Source organism: Tremella mesenterica (assembly GCF_000271645.1).
Source record: "Tremella mesenterica DSM 1558 unplaced genomic scaffold TREMEscaffold_15, whole genome shotgun sequence".
Lineage (NCBI taxonomy): Eukaryota > Fungi > Basidiomycota > Tremellomycetes > Tremellales > Tremellaceae > Tremella > Tremella mesenterica.
Window position 1 is genome coordinate 327,781 of NW_006711239.1, and position 21,550 is coordinate 349,330.

At 43.8% G+C, this 21,550-nt stretch overlaps 6 protein-coding genes across 6 annotated transcripts; 3 read left to right on the plus strand and 3 right to left on the minus strand.

The window, feature by feature from the left end:
* Window positions 1-486: 486 nt before the first annotated feature.
* On the minus strand, window positions 487-4,574 carry TREMEDRAFT_65618 (uncharacterized protein; the record flags this gene model as incomplete). The annotated part of the gene is made up of 12 exons (XM_007007733.1): window positions 487-629; window positions 758-970; window positions 1,022-1,044; window positions 1,166-1,210; window positions 1,261-1,427; window positions 1,671-1,778; window positions 2,048-2,235; window positions 2,505-2,774; window positions 3,199-3,337; window positions 3,606-3,719; window positions 3,958-4,065; window positions 4,341-4,574. 12 exons carry the CDS (start codon window positions 4,572-4,574, stop codon window positions 487-489), a joined length of 1,752 nt encoding a protein of 583 aa, XP_007007795.1.
* A 654-nt stretch (window positions 4,575-5,228) lies between these two features.
* TREMEDRAFT_35212 (uncharacterized protein) lies at window positions 5,229-5,989 on the plus strand (the record flags this gene model as incomplete). Its single annotated transcript, XM_007007646.1, has 3 exons — window positions 5,229-5,395; window positions 5,545-5,707; window positions 5,879-5,989. The coding sequence occupies 3 exons, from the start codon at window positions 5,229-5,231 to the stop codon at window positions 5,987-5,989; spliced, it is 441 nt and encodes a 146-aa protein (XP_007007708.1).
* Window positions 5,990-6,196: 207 nt separating this feature from the next.
* Window positions 6,197-7,411, plus strand: TREMEDRAFT_45808 (uncharacterized protein). The gene is made up of 4 exons (XM_007007676.1): window positions 6,197-6,286; window positions 6,515-6,833; window positions 7,001-7,069; window positions 7,284-7,411. Exons 1-4 carry the CDS (start codon window positions 6,275-6,277, stop codon window positions 7,313-7,315), a joined length of 432 nt encoding a protein of 143 aa, XP_007007738.1. The 5' UTR covers window positions 6,197-6,274; the 3' UTR covers window positions 7,316-7,411.
* A 349-nt stretch (window positions 7,412-7,760) lies between these two features.
* On the minus strand, window positions 7,761-9,979 carry TREMEDRAFT_45810 (uncharacterized protein; the record flags this gene model as incomplete). Its single annotated transcript, XM_007007677.1, has 5 exons — window positions 9,519-9,979; window positions 9,138-9,404; window positions 8,920-9,083; window positions 8,420-8,569; window positions 7,761-8,009 (listed from the first exon to the last, which is right to left on the minus strand). The coding sequence occupies exons 1-5, from the start codon at window positions 9,919-9,921 to the stop codon at window positions 7,761-7,763; spliced, it is 1,233 nt and encodes a 410-aa protein (XP_007007739.1). The 5' UTR covers window positions 9,922-9,979.
* A 377-nt stretch (window positions 9,980-10,356) lies between these two features.
* On the plus strand, window positions 10,357-11,439 carry TREMEDRAFT_35288 (uncharacterized protein; the record flags this gene model as incomplete). The annotated part of the gene is made up of 4 exons (XM_007007658.1): window positions 10,357-10,580; window positions 10,701-10,774; window positions 11,062-11,200; window positions 11,319-11,439. 4 exons carry the CDS (start codon window positions 10,357-10,359, stop codon window positions 11,437-11,439), a joined length of 558 nt encoding a protein of 185 aa, XP_007007720.1.
* A 465-nt stretch (window positions 11,440-11,904) lies between these two features.
* Window positions 11,905-13,124, minus strand: TREMEDRAFT_70231 (uncharacterized protein; the record flags this gene model as incomplete). The annotated part of the gene is made up of 5 exons (XM_007007800.1): window positions 11,905-11,929; window positions 12,223-12,428; window positions 12,690-12,785; window positions 12,967-12,998; window positions 13,094-13,124. 5 exons carry the CDS (start codon window positions 13,122-13,124, stop codon window positions 11,905-11,907), a joined length of 390 nt encoding a protein of 129 aa, XP_007007862.1.
* Between the last annotated feature and the right edge of the window lie 8,426 nt (window positions 13,125-21,550).

A 21,550-nucleotide genomic window follows, 5' to 3' on the forward strand; every position in this document is an offset into this window, starting at 1 on the left:
AAGGGATAAATTTTTGCTTTGTTCATTTTTGCCTGATCATCACGATCAGCAGACAGTCACTATGAACAAAGGATATCTCATCGCCTTGCCTCTCGACGATGAAAGAGTGAGATTGTCAGACCGGAGTACTCTACTCGTAAAAAGAACCGATCAACTGTCTTTCCATGTGTCCGAGAAGAACGGAGAAAAGGGGTTATCAATTATCTACGTGCCTGTCATCAGTCATGGAACTATTGATCAAATTTCAAATCATTCCCGAGTAGTTCTTCTCCAAGCGAAGAAATTAGGCATATGTAGACACCTCGTTCCCAAAAGATACTGCATACTGTAGGTGGGGGATGAGAGATGGGAGATGGAGTGAATTGATCGGTCCTTTTCACGGTCAACGTGCCGTGAGTCCGAATGAAAGAGATACCTTACTCACCACCGATCCGATCAACGGCTCTTCAGTTGTCATTCGTCCCATGTGATGAAAGCATCGGGGGTTCATACTTTCACTTCGCTTGTTCCCATCTTAAGTTTTTGACTACTCGCACTCGACGTCCCGGAGGTCGGACCGATTACTTCGTTCGAAGTGGGCCTTCCGACAACATACCAACCTTTGAGACCTATGCCTACTATTGCGGCGGCTGGTCGTTAGTCCAGATTTGGCATGGTACGGATTTTGATGTATATCGAAGTGAGTGGAGATACGAGGGCAAGTCTGACAAAACAGGGGGTGTAAAGATGTATCAAGCGGAGAGAGATGAAGACGCACCAGTCAAAACACTTGCCCCACAGAAGAAGAAAGCAGATTTGACACCTTCCCATTCTGCGATCTGTTCCATCGTCCAGTCTAATAGTGTGGTAGAGTCTAAACTGAGGGAATGTCGGAATGAAGCTTCTTTGGAATGTTGAACACCCTCACGTGTGATGGTAGATAGTGCTAAACCCATCATAGCTCCGAATCTCATACAAGATACCAGAAGAGCTTCTACATGAGCCAAGTATCATTTTGTTTGAGATGAGTACGGATACTGACCATTTGCGACTCCCTGATCAGCACTGCGTCATCAGCTCCATTTCTTGCCGCAAGTAAGAGAAGAATGAAGTCTGTACCCTATGCAATGATATCCCGTTTGAGACGAAGGAATGGAATAGTATGGAGATGTTATATAGGACTTACGATGAAGTATAATCTGAAATCAATGTCGAAGCTACCGCCGTCGTTCTTCCGTCAACTTCTCACCCACATACATAAAAAACTCAAAAGTCACTCACCCATCGGAAGCAACACTAGTAGTGAGCCAAGCCCATAGGTCGGCTTTCCAGTACGCTCTGTTCATAGGTCTAGCAGCGAAGATTATACCGGCTGAACCTCCTATACAATCGGTCAAGACGAGAACTGCTCTAGAGGGTAAGTAGTGGAGTAAGATTCCCACCATGATCTGGTATGAGTCAGAAAGTCATACTACTGAGGAAGTTTTTCTATGACCACTGCCTTCCCTTTGTACCACATACCGGTCATAGCTTGAACTATAACTTGTCACGACCCCCCCCCCCCCCCCCCCTTGATGGTCATGTGGAATGTCATATCGGAAAGACTTCAATGGGAGGGGTTTTTTCGTTGTTTCGGAGAGGTTGATAATTTTGCATATAATGGGGAAGTAAGAAAAATGAAAAGGACCTACAGAACCCATCACTCCACCTGCTACGCTAGGCAGAACTCTCAAACCCGCCTGCCAGCCCGAAAGTCCTAAGACGTCTTCGTAGAAATACGAAGCTGTGACGCCCAAGGACTGCTCGTCAGTATTTCATAGAGAGCATGTGACGGATCAAGCGGCTAACAATCTTGCACTTTTCATGTCCAACAGGGAGAAGAATTGTCTGAGGTGACTTGAGGAGAGAAATTTGGACACAAGAAATAGGATGTGGGTCGAAATCCCGGAGTGGAGAGGATAGCTTGATATGTAAATATGAGCGAGTACAATTACAAGATATGATAGAAATGTTGTATGTTGTAGCGATAAAATGAATGGCACAGATGAAATGTAAAGGTATCACTCACATCACTTCCCATCCAAACGAAAAACGTCGAGAGATAAATGACCACCATAGGTCTTCTATGACCGAACAATCTGGCCGGCGTGAGAGGCGGTGGGTAAGCCGGGTTTGTTTCACGTTTGTCAAGATAGAATTGACGGAAGATGAATGAAATGAAAAGGATTGCGGATAAGATGAAAAGAACAGGAATGTCTTGACATGAGCATTGATCTTTCTCTTTCTGTTTTGATTGTACATTCCAGTCTCATTGTTTGATCTTTATTGCACAGATGAACGAAGAGAAGATGCCAGTGGGAGATTCTACCAAAAAGTCGTTTGGAACAGTTGGTATGAGGCTTTACCAATTACTCAACTCGGCCAGATAGAACGAAAGGAGATATGGATGGGAGACATATCTTAAGGTGCGAGCCGAGAAGGGAATAGACAGGAAAGGTTTGAGAGTAGATTAGAGAGATACTCACAAGGTGCTTTCCATCCTTTTTTGGTAGCAACAGGAAAAGTTAAACTTAATCCCAATAACACTTGAGCACTAGTGATCATACTGGCTCCTATCCAATCCACCTTTTTATCCCTTGGATGACCAGGACTTCTTGGAAACACGAGGATGGCAATTATTATAGGGTATAAAGTGAGGGAAGAACATAAAAACATTAAACATCTCCATGTGTATGGTGACGAGATTGTGAAGAAACCTCCGAGTAACCAACCCAATCCCGCTCCTATTGCTCCGGCTTAGAATCAGCTTCGTAAAAAGCTTCATTTGTCTCCCAATCCCATATGTGGAATCCGCGACTCTGGGTATTGGCGTGGTCGAACAGAAAGAGGGAAGTGTGGTACCAAGGGGTAGATAGATTGATCAAGGTATGTGAGGAAGAAGAGTTCACCGGAGTGCGAGGTTGTAGAATGAGATGATCAAGGAGATAGCGGCATTGTAACTTCGTAGAATGAATTGTGGACAGAGGAGAAAAAGAGATGGTGAAAGGATGAAAGAGATGTGGAGAAGGAGAAAGTGATGTGGAGAGGGAGACAGAGATGTGGGGAGGGAAGGAGGTATGTGAAGAGAGAAGGGGGGATGTATCCAGGAAGAGAGGGATGCGGAGAAGGAGAAGGTAAAGAAGAGTAGATGAACTTTTGGAATGATCTAAAACAACATACCTCCTGCCATGACGGAAAACGCGATAGTTTTGGGTTTACCAGAAGGGAAATAAGTTCCTATCATCGCTGCAGCTGCAGGAGAAGCGATAGCGAAACCTATTCCAGATAAAGATTGAGTCATACTGAGACCGATGATGTTCTGTCATCAGCCTTCCGACATGACAACATCGCCTTTCCGCGGTATCTCTAGACAACCACCACTAGCTCTCACACCATAAATAGATAAGTGACCACCTTGGTCGGATCGGAATCTGATTGGTAGATATTTCGAAAGATCCCAAAGCTCCTGGATACCAACATAGGTCATTTTGAAAGGGAAGAGAGCCATAAGAAATGAAGAGTTTAGAGAAGGGTGATGAAACGGAATTAATGGTAGGGGATATATAAAAATTGAGTGTTGGACATACAGGCATAAAACCACCTATCAATACCCAAATAGCATAAAAGCTTAAACCGAAAATGAAAGTACGATCAAGTCCGTAAATATCACCGATACGTCCTGCTACAAGTGCGAAACATCCCTAGATGATCAGTTTTCTTCAATTATTTTGACCAGAGAATACAATGTTCTCAGACCAATTTTGTATCGACTCATACGACAATTGATGAGGAATAATAGAGTGAATGAGTCATATAGCATCTACAACTACGAGTGAAAACGGATGCTATGATACATCGACCTGGCTTGTGACGGATAAAGGTTCGAGTGATGAAATAAGATATAGAATGAGAATTAAGGGAACAGAAAGAGAAACTCACCCAAGTAATGTTGAAAGCAGCTGTTACCCATTGTACATCCCCTAAAGATATTTGAAATTCTTTTTGAATGACAGGAAGAAGATAACCTGTCCCGCAGATATAAGCCACCTATAATTCAGCCCGTATCATTGACGTTTCTTTCCTTAGTTCAATGAAGGATTTTGAGGTCAATGTTCTGACAGAAGAGTATGTGAGAGGGAGGAAGATGGAAATAAAATCAGACTGAAGACAGACACAAATATCATGGTGTATGATATCGGGTTTATAAGGTTTCAGAGGAGATGCGGAGAGATGAAAAGAACATTTGAGGTAGATGCCGGAAGATTTGAGGGAAATGGCGAAAGAGAGGGGGGAATCCCTAAAGAGAGGAAGGAAAGACTAACTCCTTGAAACCAAACTATCGTCGTAGCTGAACCAATCAACAATAACTTCTTCGTTGATAACTTGACAAACTCCAATTCCGTTTCACGTTCCAGTATTCCTGAAGGTTCAGTTTCTTTTGACCTGTCTTGAATGTCCAACGTTGGATCTCGTTTGAGATGTGTCTGAATAACTTCGTTTGTATCGTCACTTTGAAAGTCTCGTTTGATTTCTTCCGGATTATCTAGGCCTACCATTTTATCTACTGATAAGTACGAAGATCGATTTGAACTCAGATTGGTCGGATGAGGAAGAGGTTGTTGAAAGTAGAAGAATTCTCGTCAATTCACTTTTGAGGTTCAAACCTTGATCAGAGTGAAAATGATCAGTGATGAAATCCATCAAAATCTTCCTCTTATTACTTTCTCCGTAATGTTCTGTGATCTCTGACACCGTGCATCACTTCAAGTTCGAAGGAGTTGATGGTCCCACTTGAACATGAAGAATTAGAACAAAGGTTAGAGAATCTTGTAAGTGAGATCGACGGGAAGAGAAGAAGACAAAAGGTTACTCCTGATCATCGTGATAGGAGATATACCTTTGTCTTTCTCACCTTGTGATCTGCTCAGCGCCAGCTGCTCAGTTGATCAGTTGATTCCTTTCAACCCTGACTTTGACTCCTAACAGCATTCTCCTCGCTATTCGATCTGTCCACTCAGTCGAATCTAGTCTCAAATCCTACTCTCATGATGTAAAGTCGAAATGAGATAATCTTGCGTTCAATCGCTAAGGAGGAAGGAATTTTGATTCCGTCTTTCCTCCACCCATGACGTCCCAGTTCAAATACTAACTAACTTAGTTATATAGCAGTAGAGTACGAGTACTCTCACTTCATGACAGGTCATTCCGACATGGAACATACATCAGATCATCCAGTAGGAGAAACATGTCCTGACTGTCTACCCAAATCCGGTCCTTCTTCCCCTACTCGACCTTTGAATACAACACAAGGAGATATCTCCCCTCCTGTGATTTTATGCCCCAGAGTGACGATAGAATTCTGTGATCGATGTCGATGGTGAGTTGGTCATACCATACATCACTATCCCCCCGAATCATCTCCAGGGTCGTAGCTGCACGCTGCACGCGGCGTTAAGAGGCATGAGAATCATCAATCAGCCTCACGATTGCATGGGAGGGTGGAAAATGAGTCGTACTAACGCCTAGGGCTCCAAGAGCTACATGGATCCAAACTGAACTTTTCCTGACTTTCTCAACTCCAATACTCAAAAGTATCACGTTGATCCCTCTCAATTCTCCAGAGACGGGTGGAAGGTTTAGAGTGTGGTTGGAATTGAACGGTGGGATAGAGTTGGTATGGGATAGAAAGGTCAGTTCTTCCCTTCCTTCGTCTTTCTCGCCCGTTACATACATATCATATCCGATTCTCATTCATTCTTTTCTCTGTATTAGTCTCGTGGATGCTGATCATGCTGTATGAAATATATGCAGGGATCGGGGGGAAGTAAGGGTCGAGCGATCAGGCAGAGCTGATGAATAGACCGAAGGTGGTTTTCCAGAGTTGAAAGTTCTCAAACAACGTATGAGAGATATCATCCAGCCTGGTGTATCATTAGGACATTCCGATGGGGTTCATTCTACAGATAAATAATTTGCATAATCTTCAGCCGTCTCATCCCGCTGCGCGCTGCTTTTCCCGAGCTTGTCAGTTGTCATTTGGCTCATGTATGAGGGTGGCGAGAAGTCACGTGACCAAAATGTCCATGCCGAAAGTGCCACGCTTGCGCGGCGGGATCAAATCAACTTTCTCTTCTTCCCAACTAGTTTCTCGATCTTTCCCCACGTTCTATCTTTTCCTCTTCTCACTTCACTCCTACCACTTGTACACGACTACACTCAATAACTATCACAATCACAAGCAGTAGAATCTAACAAGATGGCTCGTTCGGTGAGTAATCTCACACCTTTTCTTTGCTTTCCAAGACCTCCTTTCAATTTCTTAGCCATGATCACGGGGTCGGGTGATCCCTTCCAACCAACCCCACTACTTACGGATCCTTGACTCTTCTTTAAGATGCACTTCAAAAATACTTCGCATGCCAGGGGACAGAAAATCAGAGTAAACCTCTGTTTGAGATACATTGAAAACTTCAAGAACCAAATTTAACCCCAGTAGTCCCGTGGTTCTTCCCGTCCAGCCTCTCGACCATCCGGTCCAACAACTCAACAACGCGGTACACACACTGCCGCTTACCCAAATCATCCACCTGCTCAAGTCCCAGCTCAAGCTCAAGCACAATCACAAGGTCGTCAACCTGGTTTACTAGCTCAAGCGGCTTCAACTATGGGTGGCGCTGTAGCTGGTTCGGTTGTAGGACATGGTATCAGTAACATGTTATTCGGTGGAAGAAATCATGAAGTTGCTCCTCCTCCTCCTGCTGAATATGCCGAACAGGTCAGACAGAGTACTGGGAATTGTGATATTGCTGCTAAGGGTGAGCACAGTTTGTTTTCTGTTTCTTTCTTATTCTCCATTGAGGATGGACACGGATCACGTCGTCATCATTTTTCACATTATAGTCATTTTACCCTGCAGAGGATTTTGAGGGGAGATATGTAGGGATGTTGGTAGGAACGTTTTTGACTCAATATTGATTCTCAGACTTCACCAAATGCCTAGAAGCTACTAATGGCGATATGGGTTCTTGCGGATATTACCTCGAAGCATTGAGTGAGTAAACTTTTCTTTCTTCTTTCAAAGATCCGCATTCGTTTCACCACGACGGCATCACTTGAAAAATCGTCTTCATCTGTCTTATCCCCGTTCTCTTCTTCCTGATCTCCCAATATTTCATTCCTGCTAGACAAGAAAACTTTCGATCCTACATCTCTCATCGACTCGTCATGATGTATTCCATCGAAAGAGATCATGGCTGACTTGACAGAAGCGTGTCAAGCCGCTGCTAAGCAATACTAACTCACATCTTTGTCTCTTCTAGCAAATCAATTCGAAATATCGAGAGAAAAAATGAAATATCCATAGTTGATAAAATGCATGTCATGCGCACCTCTCCTCTCATATATGTATGAGTATATTCAATCACCGTTCCATATAGATTTCCATCGTGTCAATCTTATCATCCCTCTAAACCACCCTTTCCTCGCCTAACGTCCTTTCCACTATTCCCATAATCTTAAATCGGGATATCTTCAAATACCCATCTCAACATAGATCTCTGCTCCATGCTCCATACTTCAAATCGAATACACCCGCATCCGATCACTCAAATCCACTTCATCCACTTCATCCACTCAGATCCCTCACAGGTCAACCCATATTGACCAAAATAAGTATTTCAAAACTCTTCAACTCCTTGAACCACGCACCCCTGAACAATGAGCCCTTGAACCATCACCAACCCTCAATGATCCTTCAAACCAAGTGAAACCTTTCTTTTCTCAGCATGAAATAAATAATTACAACCTTGATTCCATTTCTTACTAAAAGTACCTTCAACCCCTTGCATCAATACCCATTTCCCAATTAAAGGATTATACACCATTCCCTGAGTAGAACCAACTTGATCGGTTTGGATATCTGATGAATCTGAATTAAGTTGCCATATTGAATGACCGCCCATATCGGAATGTACGAAACTGGCATTAATGATCTGTTCTTTTTCCTTTTTCTTTCTTTCAATTTTACTTCTCAAACCAAAATCTCGAGTGTTTACGTTGATCGACATATCTCCTTTTTTTTGGACTTAATATACCAAAGAATTCGTTTTGTTAGGTTTATACTGGTAAAACTGACATTTCCCAGATAGATATAGATCGATTCCGTACCGTCCTGGATTTGATGTTACAAGTATATGTAAGAAAATGATTCGAGTGGGTCATTCTTGTAGGAAATATGGGATAAGATGAAACGGATTTGTTTGGTTTCGAATATTCGAAAAGAAAATGAAAAGGAAATGTAAGATGTTGGAAAAAGAAAAGAAAAATGTAAGATGTTGGATAAAGAAAAGGAAAAGAAAAGGAAAGGAAAGGGGAAAAAAAGGAGAAGAGAAGAAACTCAAACTCGCCGTTTCAATTCTTCAGGACGAATAAATTTATTCCATGTATGCGTACCTTTGGAAACTAAACCTAGTATAGATTCAGCCATTGTGATTGTCAAAAATCTTGATAGAGGTGTTCTAGATATTGTGGAAAGAATCAAATGACCTCCTGGCTGAAAATCAATATTGTTCTAGTTTATTTCCTACACCCGGATGATATTCTACTATTCTCTGCTTTTCTCTGTAATCTCTTCCCGATTGTTCCAAAGTATGATCTCTTCCCTACTCTGATTATCACCTTTCTGTGATACTCTCTTTTTTTACAAACTCTTCCCTTTTTTCCCCCGAAGGTTCTTACTCCCCTGGGTTCTTATCCTTTGATTTCTAACAACTCTTACACTGATTCTTTCCTCATGGAACCATGAGTTGTTATTCGAATAAGTGGATGATTAAACAATCGAATCTTTGACCTATAGCCAGATGTCTTTCAAGAATTAAAAGAGAAACAAACGTAGGAACTCACTATAACCATATCACCTAAACATTTCAAAAATTCTTCAGGTTGATCAACATGTTCCAAAACTTCCATAGAAACCACTAAATCAAATTTCTGTCCTTGATCTCTAAGTTTTTCCGCCGTCATACATTTATATTCCAAATTTCCCTTCATTCCTTTCCTCTCTGCTCCTGTATATTGTATATCATGGGGACTTGTGTCTGAAGATAATAAATTGAATAAACCATCTTGAGCATGTAATTTCGCCATTATTATATTTTTTTCACTCGCATCGATACCTAATACATCACCACCTAATCTCGTTAAACTTTCACTTAATAAACCTCCTCCACAACCTACGTCTAAAATCTTTTTACCGGATAACCAATAACCCGGGTTTTCTTCTCTGTTTTGATATCTAGTAGAAAACGTCCATTCCTCTTCACACTCTTCTGATTCGAGTGGTTGTGATTGAATTTGTTGAGTTGATTGATTAGGAGATGTATGTAAGTCTTTATTATGTTCAGATGGGAATTGTTGTTGTTGTTGGATATGTTCAGAAGAAAGTGAGGTAAATGGATGATGATATTGAGATGATTGTATTTTCTGTCGAATATATTCAATACGAATAGGGTTCATACGATGTAATAAACCGAATTCTCCTTTTTCATCCCACCATTCAGAAGATAAACGTGCGAAATGGGCTATTTCAGAAGGGTTGACCGTTGAAGTTGAGTGATTTCGTCGTGCGGAAGTGGGGTTTTGAGATTGTGAGTTTTGAAAAGATCGAGTGATATGTGATTTATTAGGATGATTTGAAAGTAACGAGGTCTTTTGGGAATAGGTGTTATTTGGAGGTGTGGGGGTATTGAGAGGTGAAGTTAGAGAGTTGGGAGAGTGGGTGGGGAGATGAGTGGATATGGATCGAGAGTGGATTTGTTGGGTTGAGAATGGTCTGGAGAGGGAAGGGATCGCGGATGAGCATAGAGATGGTTTATGGTTTCTCGACAATCGTATAGGTCTTGACATTATGGAAAGTCCTGGATCTGTATCTTGACCTTTGCACTGAGCACCGAGTCGAAGTTAGAAGAGATGTGAGATAGTTGGAAGAGAGATGTTTCAACGAGATGTACTTAGATGTCAAAGTTCCTTCTTTCGTTACGTCATTTAACATTTTCCTCTTCTTCTCTCTTACTACTTACTACCTTCTACCTCTCCTCCCTTTTCAATCCAGTCCTAGCTGATACGTTCATGATCAGAACGACAGTAAGAAGTTTCATTTGATCCATCCAAATACCACCAAATACGAATCCAACACCAAAGAGAAGACTACCTCCATTAGACTCCACCCAACTCAAAGTCTATCCCAAACGAACACGGTACATTCCATGTATCCTACCCATCTACCGAAGTGATACCCAAGACGAACACTCCATTGCCCCACATAAAACATACAGAACCAACATGCCCAACCCCAATCGATTCAGCTCATCCGAGATCACAAAGAAAAGGATATTATTCGTGACAGTCGGTTCTACCCTCTTTCCAGCTCTCACAAACTTGATCCTCTCTTCTAACATACTGTCTTTTCTCAGTCAAAGCATGACGGAATTAGTAGTTCAATATGGTCAAGGTGATCCGGATTGTTCGAATTTGACCAAGGTTCACCAGTCACTCTCAGTGAATTCGTTAGATACAGAAGGACAATCTGAACAGGATAACAAAATTGGTTTATCTAAGAAACTTGAAGAAATGGAGAAGGTCGGAAAAGAAAATGGAGTAGAAGAATATGAATATCAAGGAATGAGAATAAGATTGTTTAGATATACGAATGAATTCTCACAAATGATAAAAGAATCAGATTTTGTGGTTAGTCATGCTGGTAAGTTTATTCCATTGTTCATTACACCTTCTGAATCCCATTAACCATCGAGTCTCGTTATGACCACTGATGTGGTTTTTACTCTACTGATAAATCTCTTCCTACACTCTCCTCCTGCATTAACGTCTCACCTGAGCTTATATACTTTCTCGATCACACTTCCACTTTCCTCCATCTCTCTGTTTTTCCTAAAACTAGGCGGTCAAAAATGAAGTGAAAGAGATAATTTCCGAAAGAAATTATCTGCGGGGATAATTGGGGAGGAGAGACGTGATACTAATGGTCAGGATCAGGTTCGATATTATCAGTATTACGTTCCCGAAAACCTCTTTTAGTTATACCAAACCAGACACTGATGGACGATCATCAATCCGAGTTAGCACATGAATTATCAAAACATGGATACTTATTAGTGACTTCTGTCGAGTGAGTTCTCATCAAATTCCCCATTCTCTACTTTCCCACTTTGTCTCTCTAATCCCTCAAAACTTTTTGTTTTCTCTATTTCTTGGGTCATGTATCTCGAGCGCAGGTTGATGTGTAGTAATTTATTACAAGGACTCGAACGTTTACTTAATCTTTCTCCGAATACTTTAGAACCTTTTCCAGAACAAGATAGAACCGCGTTTAAGAATATATTGGATGATACTGCTGGATATACTTGAACCATCATCTCCACCCATACTCCTTTTCCCTGGTTGTGTATTGGATCCCTCAATCCTATACGATCTATACCCTACAGAGGACCTCTTTTATACTCAAAGACTATCACTGTCGACTTTGAGGGGAATCACAAATATCTATCACCGCCATATGACAGGACAGCAAAAGTTCCCAGTGACACCTTTGTTATTCATCGTATTGATCCTTTCCCTTTCTCCCCCACTAGCCGATCTGTCCAGAGATGGGTCGTTTCGGATCGGATGATGATAGTCATATGAGGGCAATGACGGGTCAAATTGCGGAAAGTCAGAAATGAGCAATACTGCTTTGAATCAATTCGTTCGAGTAGAATGGGCCAGGCGATTGGATAAGATACGGAGGGATATTGAATTAAATAGTGGTCTCTATCCGAGTGGTTATATGAATAGACAATGATGCATTTTTATCTCTATAATCACGGACGGTATTTATTTCTCCTCGACAGCGACGAATCTAACATCAGTATCGTCGTTCACCACTGTCAAACTTGTACTACCACCGTTTGATACATGTATTCAGGTCTCATTCCAGAAAATCCGTGAGAGGATGGACGGACGATCACGACGGATTAGAAGGAAGAAGGGGGAGACTGGAAGGTGGAATGTGGAATGTGGAATGTGGAATGTGGAAGGTAGAAGAAGGATGAAGGAAAAGGGAAGAAGAGGGAAGAAGGGGGTAGTATGGAGAAAGAAGGAAAGCGGAAAAGAAGGTAAAAGAGTAAACAAGAGGAAACAACAAACACTCACTCAATCTCCACCAAAACATCTTTAGGTAACCTAGCAACTTCCACACAACTTCTAGCAGGTTTAGTCTCCCCGAAAAACCCAGCGTAAATAGTATTGAAAGCCACAAAATCATTCATATTTTTCAAAAAGACTGTAGTTTTCAAAACGGAAGAAGGAGATGATGAAGATGCAGATAATACCGCGGAAACATTTTTGAACACTTGATTCTAGGGATGAGCTTATGCCTCAAACCTCATTTCTCGTTCCTGCCTTCTCCTTGTTACTACCCCCCCCCCCCCCCCCCATTCTTTCCCGAGTGAGAAGCATAAGAACATCTGAGTTTGGTGAAGTCTTTGGGGGCGGGAGTGAAGGGATTATAGACAACATGTTCAATTCATACCATTTCGCCCCGAACGTTCGAGTGGTGATATCGACTTGAAAACTTGTCCTGGGAGATACACTATGACAGGAGGAAAGAAAGAACTCACGGTCTGTTCTTCAATTCCACCTTCGACAACATTCATCGTTTTTGGATCCAGAGGGATACATCCGGAAGCGTAAATGAGACCATTATATTTGACCGCCTAAGCTTTCAGTGTCTTTTACCTTCACATATCATATCCCTTCCCTTGCACCCTGGGCTCTTCCTCCGTGCAGCTTACCCGTTTTCTCACTGAACACCCTTCACCCGGGACTCTCATTATAGATAGAAAACTAGAGCTCTATAATCTTTCATTGGGTGCGGGGATAAAAAGTAAGACTCACCTGGACATAAGGACCGATAGCAGCTGGAGCTTCTTTCCTGTCAACGTTGTTCTTCTCTGTTCTTCTCTGACCAAAAAAGAGCAACGGCTGGATACAACTCTCAAGTTCGAGGAAAGGTAAGACTTACGATCAGTAGAAACGACAGTATAAGGAGACATAGCGGACGATGTTCTGATACCCCTTGTATATATCTTCAAGGTTGATTTGAATGATCTAGAGAAGGGTAACAGACGAGTAATTCGCGCACAATACGTTTTTGATTCCTGCACAATACTGCCACCAAGTCACGTGATATTTTGGCTTATCAGTAAGCCAAAAATACCACGTGTACCAATTCGCCATCATCTTTCAACATCATTTCATTCAACCCCAAGTTCATACCTCTCAATCGTTATCCTCTGCAGCTCACAGGACATCACATACGGCTAAAATAACCCAAGAATCTGAATCAGCACCCCTTATTACCTTAGAAAACACTCTATCAGAAGTAGAAAGATTACCTACTGGTCAATTTGTACGTGTCTCCCTTCCCCTCCCCCCCCCCCTTGAACAGAGCTAAAGTTTTCAGCCTCCCTGTCAACAAAACTCTATCTAAACATGTCCGAATCTCAGCCCATTGAACTCAGTGACACTTCTAGTGACGAGGAACTTGTCATCTGCCTCCCACCATCCCTCCCTCCTCTTAAACGCGAACGCAGCCAGTCTATCATCATAATCCCCGAAACTCAGCAAACACCTTCGCCTCGTCCCTCTCTTACTCCTCTCAGAGACATCAACTCAGAACCAGAAGACGTTGATTCTCCTGAAGCTTCATCTTCCCAGCCAAATCAATCGAACAGCTCTGAAAACTCGTCACAGGACAGCAAAGAAGATACACCAAACCTGTTCGTTGAGGACAAATTTGGCCCTCATGAACGAGTTTCCAACCTAATTCATGAACCTATACGCCTTCCACCACAGCCAAACGTCAATATAGCTCGTGAAAAGCTATCTGTCATAGCAAGAGAGAAGGGGTTCGCACTGGTTACCAGCTCAAGCAACCAAGAAGTTCAGTACATGGTATTAAAATGTGTCTGCAGTGGAGAATATCGATCTGCTCGTACCTCTCGATATGACCAAGTTCGACAGCGTCAGCCTCATACCCAGCGAACTGACTGTCCCTTCAAGATCAAGCTATCAAGAGTTTGTCAGGAAGATGCTCTGGCCGATGGATTTCGTCCTGTCCTTCTGGTCACGATGTGTAATGATCATAATCACCCTCCAATAAAGAATTTACTCCTGTCTCATCTTCGCAAAACTTCTCGTACCCCCGAAATCAATAGACTTCTGCAGGAATACATAGATCAAGGCCTAAAACCCCATCAAATGATCGAACTTCTCAAAGAACATCCCGATAAACCCCTCCTGACACCGATTGATGTAAACAATTTCAAGTCTAGGTATGAGAAAAACCGACAGGAAGGACGAAGTGTGACTGAAAGCTTGTTTATCATGTTGGAGAAGGAGAAACGACTTTATAAAGGCTTAGTTAATAGCCACCACGAAACTTTGGGGTTGGTTTATACCACCGAAAAGGCTCGGGCCTTGCTACACCAATACCCCACTGTCCTTATGATGGACTGCACTTATCGTACCAATCGTTATCGTCGTCCTCTCTTTCATATTACTGGAATGACTGCAACAAACCTCACTTTTACTGCAGCAATTGCTTTCCTGGATCGAGAGACGACAGATTGGTACGACATTGCTCTCAAAGCGTTTCTCGATCTAATGGGACCACTACATCGTCGAATTCAAGTCGTTATAACCGACAGAGAAGTTGCATTAGCCAATGCCCTTCTAAAACACCTCCCCAATGTAAAACAGCAATTCTGCACATGGCATCTACGGGAAGACGTCAAACACACATGTGATCAGTCGAAATGCTTTAAAGATGAAGAGGATCCTGTCCAAGCAAGGTCAGAGTTTGGTGATATGTGGATGAGAGAAGTGGTAGAAGCAAAAGACGAATTCAAACTTCAGCAAGGGATGGATAAAATGCGAGAGAAGTACTGTTTACCTGCTCATGGGCCGGTAATTCGGTACCTAGAACGACTACTAGGTTCGAAGGAGAAATGGGCTCATGCTTTTACCAACAGAAATCGTAATCTTGGACAACACACGACTTCTCGCAATGAGGGTGAACATCAAGCATTGAAAGAATACCTAGAGACTCATACAGGTACGCTCTGGCATGCTGTTTTAAAGACACATACCTTCCTGGAGAAACAGTGGGATCGAATTACATTGAAAGATGGTCAGCAAAGGGTACGAAATGCTCTGGGGGACAGAGTACTCAGTATTATTTGAAGAGATATCTCAAAATTCGCTGCCAATGAGCTAGTCCACCAAGTTCGAGTCGCTGGTAAACTTCTTCAACAAGCCAACACTGCTTCTCACTGCTCAGGACGATTTTTCGACTCAATGGGGCTACCATGTGCTCACACATTGGTTGATATTATCAAGCGGGATGGTGTACTCACGATAGACAAGATACATCAGCATTGGCGATTGCTACCTCACAACGGCTTTGAAAAACTTCTTGAAGACACGAATAATCGATGTCAACCAACTGCTTTTCGGGCCACTGGTGTTTATCGTCTTGATGACGAATTCGAGGCCAGGAATTCGTCTGCAGATAGGTTCGTTCTTGATCCACCTGTAAATCTTGGCCTCCGTGCGAGACAAGCACTTCGAGCCTCTGCAACACAATTTCCTCCTTCTCAGCCATCTCTCCAGGCCTCAGGAATTACTGTAGTTCAACCTACACCAATGTACACACCTCCTAGGCCACCTTCTACTGCTCCACCCCCTTTAAAACGATGTAGAACCTTGAGTACTTCGAATACTGGCCCTCCACGAGCTACTACAGGTAGGATCCTCAGTCAAGCCGAGCAATCTGCTCCTGCACGTCCTCAGCAGCCAAAATGTGACCTGTGTACCAACCGACATGCTAGTAGCTACATGTGTGGGGCTAAGAAAGCAGTGGCAGCGAGGGAGCAAGTGTTATTGGCTCGAATTGCAGCAGAGGCTCAGGATAACAGAGAAAGGATGGTGGAGAGGCCTTGTCACGAACTACGTCGTGACACCTCGATTATTCCACCAACAACGACCCTCCTTTGACCATCAAAACCCCATCACGACTCAAACCTCTTTACTCTACACGTAACTCAGGACCTCTGAGACCAAGTACGGCGAAGTTAGATGAAGTTAGGGTAGATAGGGACAATGGGAGCAGAAGTGCGGCAAAGTTAGGCGGAGTTAGGCTAGGTAGGGACAATGGGAGCAGAAGTGCGGCGATATTAGACGGAGTTAGTCGAAGGAGGAGGAGGGTGGCCGGGGTTCGGAGAAGTTGGACGAAGTGTGTTGAAGTACGTCAAAGCGTGGGAGGGTTGGATGAACGTCTAGGAGGGATAGGTTATATTAGCTGAGAAGATCGCTGAAGTTCTTCAGCGATCCTTGATTGTTGTCAGTAGTAAAAGACAAATAGAGATAGCTATACATCGAGATACATCGCCATCAATAGAACAAAACCTTAGTCAGAGTAACTACGGCGAAGTACGCCGTAGTTACACTCCTTTCGACGTCTGCGCCCTCCTGGTTGGGTGAGACATCGACTCAGAAGCGTGAAGTTAGCCGAGGTTCGTCGACCGTCGGTCTATTAGGAAGAAGTTGCTCGACGGCCGTGACAGGCCTCTGGTGATGATGACACCGCCTGTGATAGCAAGGACAGCTCCTGAGATGGTGAGGACGGCCTCAGAGACAATGGGAACAGGCCTGCAGGTACGCAATTCATTGAAATCTGTCCTACCACTTCTGCTGGTCGATCTATGAAAGTTCCTGGCTGATTTATGCAGTTGATACCTCAATATCATCCTTATCCCTTCCATCCTTCTCCCCAGTTCGTCCCAGGAGCCTCTGGGCCATCTAATTGGTACCAGAGGCCACCTACGTACCCTCCCGTGTCGAATTATTAGAATTTTCCACCTACATTTTATCCACCTGTGTACCCGCCTCCGTATGTTCAAAAGGGGCTCGGAAATAGCTCAAACTCTGCAGAGAGGAGTGTCCTAGCGGCCAGGAACGGTGGTATGAGACAGGAATTCCCCTCTGTGGAGTATAGGCCGCGAGACAGCTGAAAATTCATGGACAAGAGGGGTGGAAGGTAGATCAATGTATCTCGGTGAGTATTCATGTATTTGACTCAAACTCTTTCATAGCTGATAGAGACAGATCTTTTCTACACATCTATACTGTTTTCAACAAAAATGCATTATGAATCATGGACAGAAAAAAAAAAGAGATGTTCATAACTTTGACAGGTGTCCTGGTCGGTGGAAGGGAGATCTGTGCATTGGTACACGTGGTATTTTTGGCTTACTGATAAGCCAAAATATCACGTGACTTGGTGGCAGTATTGTGCAGGAATCAAAAACGTATTGTGCGCGAATTACTCGTCGGGTAACATCAAGTTGAATGAAGCCACGTTTTCGTAAGGGGGAAGAGAAGAAGCGGGATCAAATCTAATTGCGGGCGCCAGCCCCGCAAATCTACTGGGGGTGATTCAGGGTATTTTCTACGTAAGTGCCTGGAAGGGTTTCCCAACTGATCATCAAGGGATATCAACAGGGAAACGAGTGATTTCACATGGTATACACGTGGCTCACATGCGAGATCCACGCATTCCGGACGGCCTTTTGGCGCACCACCCTTTTCCCCTCTGCGCACCACCCTGCCACAACACGTGGTCAGGTACACATAGGCCCCGGCGTTTCAGTAACGCCGGGGACGCGACCATCTGACGAACATTGACTCGCCACTGATCGGGATTTCAGTAACGCCGCGACCTCTGCTCACTCTTCTCTTACATCGTCAATGTCATTATTAGCTATACCATGACATTTCCGGTCATTGTCCATGCATTCTCCTATCTATCAATGTCCAGGAGGATAATATGAGCCATAGGGATGTCTAGAAGAGCCCTGGGAAGGATAGGGAGGCCAATATTGAGAGGATAGAGGAGGGAGAGTAGGTGGAAGAGGGGGGGGTGGTAGGTACCTCTCCTCAGGAGGATAAATGTCGAAAAATGGGGGTACCTGTTCATTAGAGACCCCCCATCGGATACAGCCGAAAATGCAGTATTAGAGACTCACATTCGGTTGATATTGGCCATTTCCTGGTGTCTCCTGGACCAATCAGCTTGCAGGAAACTTTTAGAAGTAAGAGACTAAGAGAAGAGTGAAAATTTTCGAGATCGTGAGGCCATTATAGACAGAGACAGAGCAATATAGACAGAGACAGAGCAATATAGCCAGGAATGACTGCAGGACAGAGAGGGGGAGAAGGAGGGAAGGAGAAATGTCATTATCATATGAGAAACCCACCAAATAACCTGTCCTAGTGATCATTTCTCCTGTTCTCACCATCCTGTCCTCTGTCCTCACCACTCCAGGCCGATTTTCCTTCTCCCTTTTATCTCTGTCCTCCTGGATACTCTTAGCCAGGCCAGAAACCATCTCCTGAACCTCTGCTAGTCTCTTCTCAAGAGCAGCATTAGTCCCCATTACCGACCCCTCTGTCCAGGTCGTTTCTCCAGCATCATACGCCTTTACCTCGCGATCATAGGCCTCAGGATCCCTCTCTCGATGTTCATTAGCCCTTTTACACTTCTTAGGACCATGACTTCTTGAACCACACAGGGGACAGGGACGATTCGCCTTTTTCTTGACTCCAATGAATTTCTCAGACTGAGTGTGGAGACGGCCAGTGTGAGAGACATCATCTGCGAGCTGTGTAGAATTCGATTTTACCCCTCTTTTAGGAGAAGGAAGACGAGTAGGAGGAGGAGGTAAGAAAAAGGGATTTTCGACAGGTACTGGGTCGTCATTATCGTCATGGTCATTATTATCGTCATTATCCTTGGTCAAGTCGATCTGAGTAGCAGAGGGGTTCTGAGTGGCTTTCCTGGCTAAAGCCAGCTTGTTTCTTCGCAGGTGAGGGTCACGAATTCTGTTGGTATCATTATCGATGTCCCACTCTGGCCCTAAGAGTTGATGAACCCCAGTAAAATCTCCAATGACTTTCGCAGTAACCTGTTCGATGGTGGTGGGCCAGGACATGGGGTTAAGAAGACGCCAATGACGATGGATAGGAGCAAGGAGTATGTAGCCGTCTCTGTTCAGGATATCGGCGATATTTCGAACAGAAGGGAGGCCAATTGAGGATGTGTAAAATTCGTTCTCGTCATCCAACCCCTCTTTACCACTGACCAGAGCAGAGGCTTTTTTATACTGCTTCTGCATGAGAAAGACAGCACGACCAGAGACTCGATTCTTGACATGAGAGAAGATTTGATGGAGAGAGGTATTCTGTATGAGACGATCCATAGCCATTTTGTTGATTATCATGTCACATTGGTCGTCGAAAAAACCCCGGGCAGTTCGCAGTAGGCCATAGAAATCGCTATATGCGTTTTTAAGACGACTCTTGAAGGCTCGGTGGTTCCCTTCGAGTCGAGAGTTTGCTGTTTGTCCAAGATGAGGATGTTTGTCGATGAAAGCAGAGACAAAGTGTGTCTTGTGATCGTCTACCATCTGTCTCACATAAGCCCTCGCAGAGTCAAATTCTACTCCACTCCATTGACTAGCCATGGTGACCAGAGCCCCTTCCAATGACATCTCAGTAGCTGCTTTTGCTATGTTGCTTAACCAGTAGTCCCCAAATTCAGATAACTTCTCCACCCAATTCTCTTTATACACCCTCTGAAAACTTTTTCGACAGTTGACCTTGATGTTCTCTCGAAGATGCCAGCGACAATAATTAAGGTGGACATGGGGTAGGTGTAGGGTCAGAGCATTATGAAGAGCAGTCTCACGATCACACACGATGACTTTGATATCGTTGTTGATCGGTCCCATGAGTTCGAGGTAACTTTTGATCGCGAGGGAATACCATTCGGTCACTTCTCGACTTAAAAACGCAATTGCAGAGGTGTAGGTTTGATTTGTAGCAGTAAATCCAGCAATATGAAGCATTGGTAGACGATAACGATTTGTTCGATAAGTACAATCCATGAAGAGAACGGTAGGATACGAATGAGTCATGGCTCTGGCTGACGGAGTGGTAAAGACGAGGCCACAGAGCTCTTTTTCGCTGTTGGTGAACGCTTTAAAGAGATCGTTGTTGTTGGTGAGCTGTCGAATAGCTGCTTCAGTTGCTGAAAGACCAAGGCGAACTTCTTTTTCATGACGATAACGAATATTGAGGACATCTCGAGATGTGAGGGAGACTTTGTCACCGAATCGAGCTTGAACATCAGTGACGATGCCTCGAAGAGTGTGTTCACTGGCTAGTAGCTGTTTGATGTATTCTAGAACCTCTGGAGAACGACTGGCTTGTCGAATAAAAGAGAAGTGAAGCAGAGGGACAGGTTCATGGTTATGAGAGTGGTTATCGATGTGAGGGAACCAAAGGGGATCACGGTGGGCCTCTCGAGCAGCAGATTTTCGCTCTCTGCGCCAGGTAATAGAGAAGGGACATCCTCTTTGCTTGGTGGTATGATCTCTTTTTCGAACCAGTTCATATTCGACAGGACGGCCGGTTCTTCCCTCGCCACCGAAAGCACATCGAAGTTGTAATTTGCCTTTTTCTTTATTACTTCGTTCAGTGACAATGCAGACCATTGAGTCCATGCCAACAGACTGAGTGTGTTGTCGAGCAGCGTCCATGGTAGGTTGAGGTTCGAGATCGAGGAGAGGGTGGATGTGGTGAGCCACAGGAGCAAATCTTGTGTCCTCACGAATGTCGAGATTGATCTCTGCCATGAGATCATCGAGTTCCTCATCATTATAGTCGTGGTCGCGATGTCGCTGGGTTTCTGGTACCAGATCAGGAGAGAGAGAGCGTTGAGGACTGAGTTTTATCGAAGGAGAGGGTGAAAAAGGGACGAGGATCGGTGATGATGGTACCAGGATTGGTGATGACATCTAACTCGTCAGAATGGCCACTTCATGCAGTAAAAATGGTACTCACGCGTAGCCCAAGACCAGCAGAATACATGTCGACAAATTAGAACCCCGGGGGTGCTGTTGTTGAGGAGTAAAAAAAGTTTTTGGTCGAGATGTCGGTGGCGAAAATGATGATGATGACGAGATCCTGTAAAAGTCAGATTTTTACATTTTTCGATGAGAAGAGTACTCACAGACTCGCAGGGGCCAGGAGAAGAGTGTCGAGTTATCGATAGAGGCTGAATATGTGTTATCGCAGGAAAAAGAATTTTTCGAGAGGAGTTCGGTGGCGAGGATTTGATGTTCAGTAGGCCTATGGAAGTCAGATTGTCACTTCTGACGATGAAAGAAGTACTCACAGCTCAGGAAGAACAGGCGAACAGTGTCGAATTATTGTCAAAGGCTGAAGATGTGTTGCTGAACAGCAAAAAAAAGTTTTTTCGAGCAGTTTGATTGTTCGAGCAGTTTGGTGGCGAGGATGATGTGAAGGAGGCCTGTTGAAGTCAGCATTTCACTTCTGATAATAATCAACTACTCAC

Bases quoted from the DNA above. Each gene is read 5' to 3' on its own strand.
- TREMEDRAFT_45808 (XM_007007676.1), top strand. The intron at 6,834-7,000 runs GTGAGCACAGTT...ATTGATTCTCAG, and splicing joins TTGTGATATTGCTGCTAAGG to ACTTCACCAAATGCCTAGAA. The intron at 7,070-7,283 runs GTGAGTAAACTT...CTGACTTGACAG, and splicing joins ATATTACCTCGAAGCATTGA to AAGCGTGTCAAGCCGCTGCT.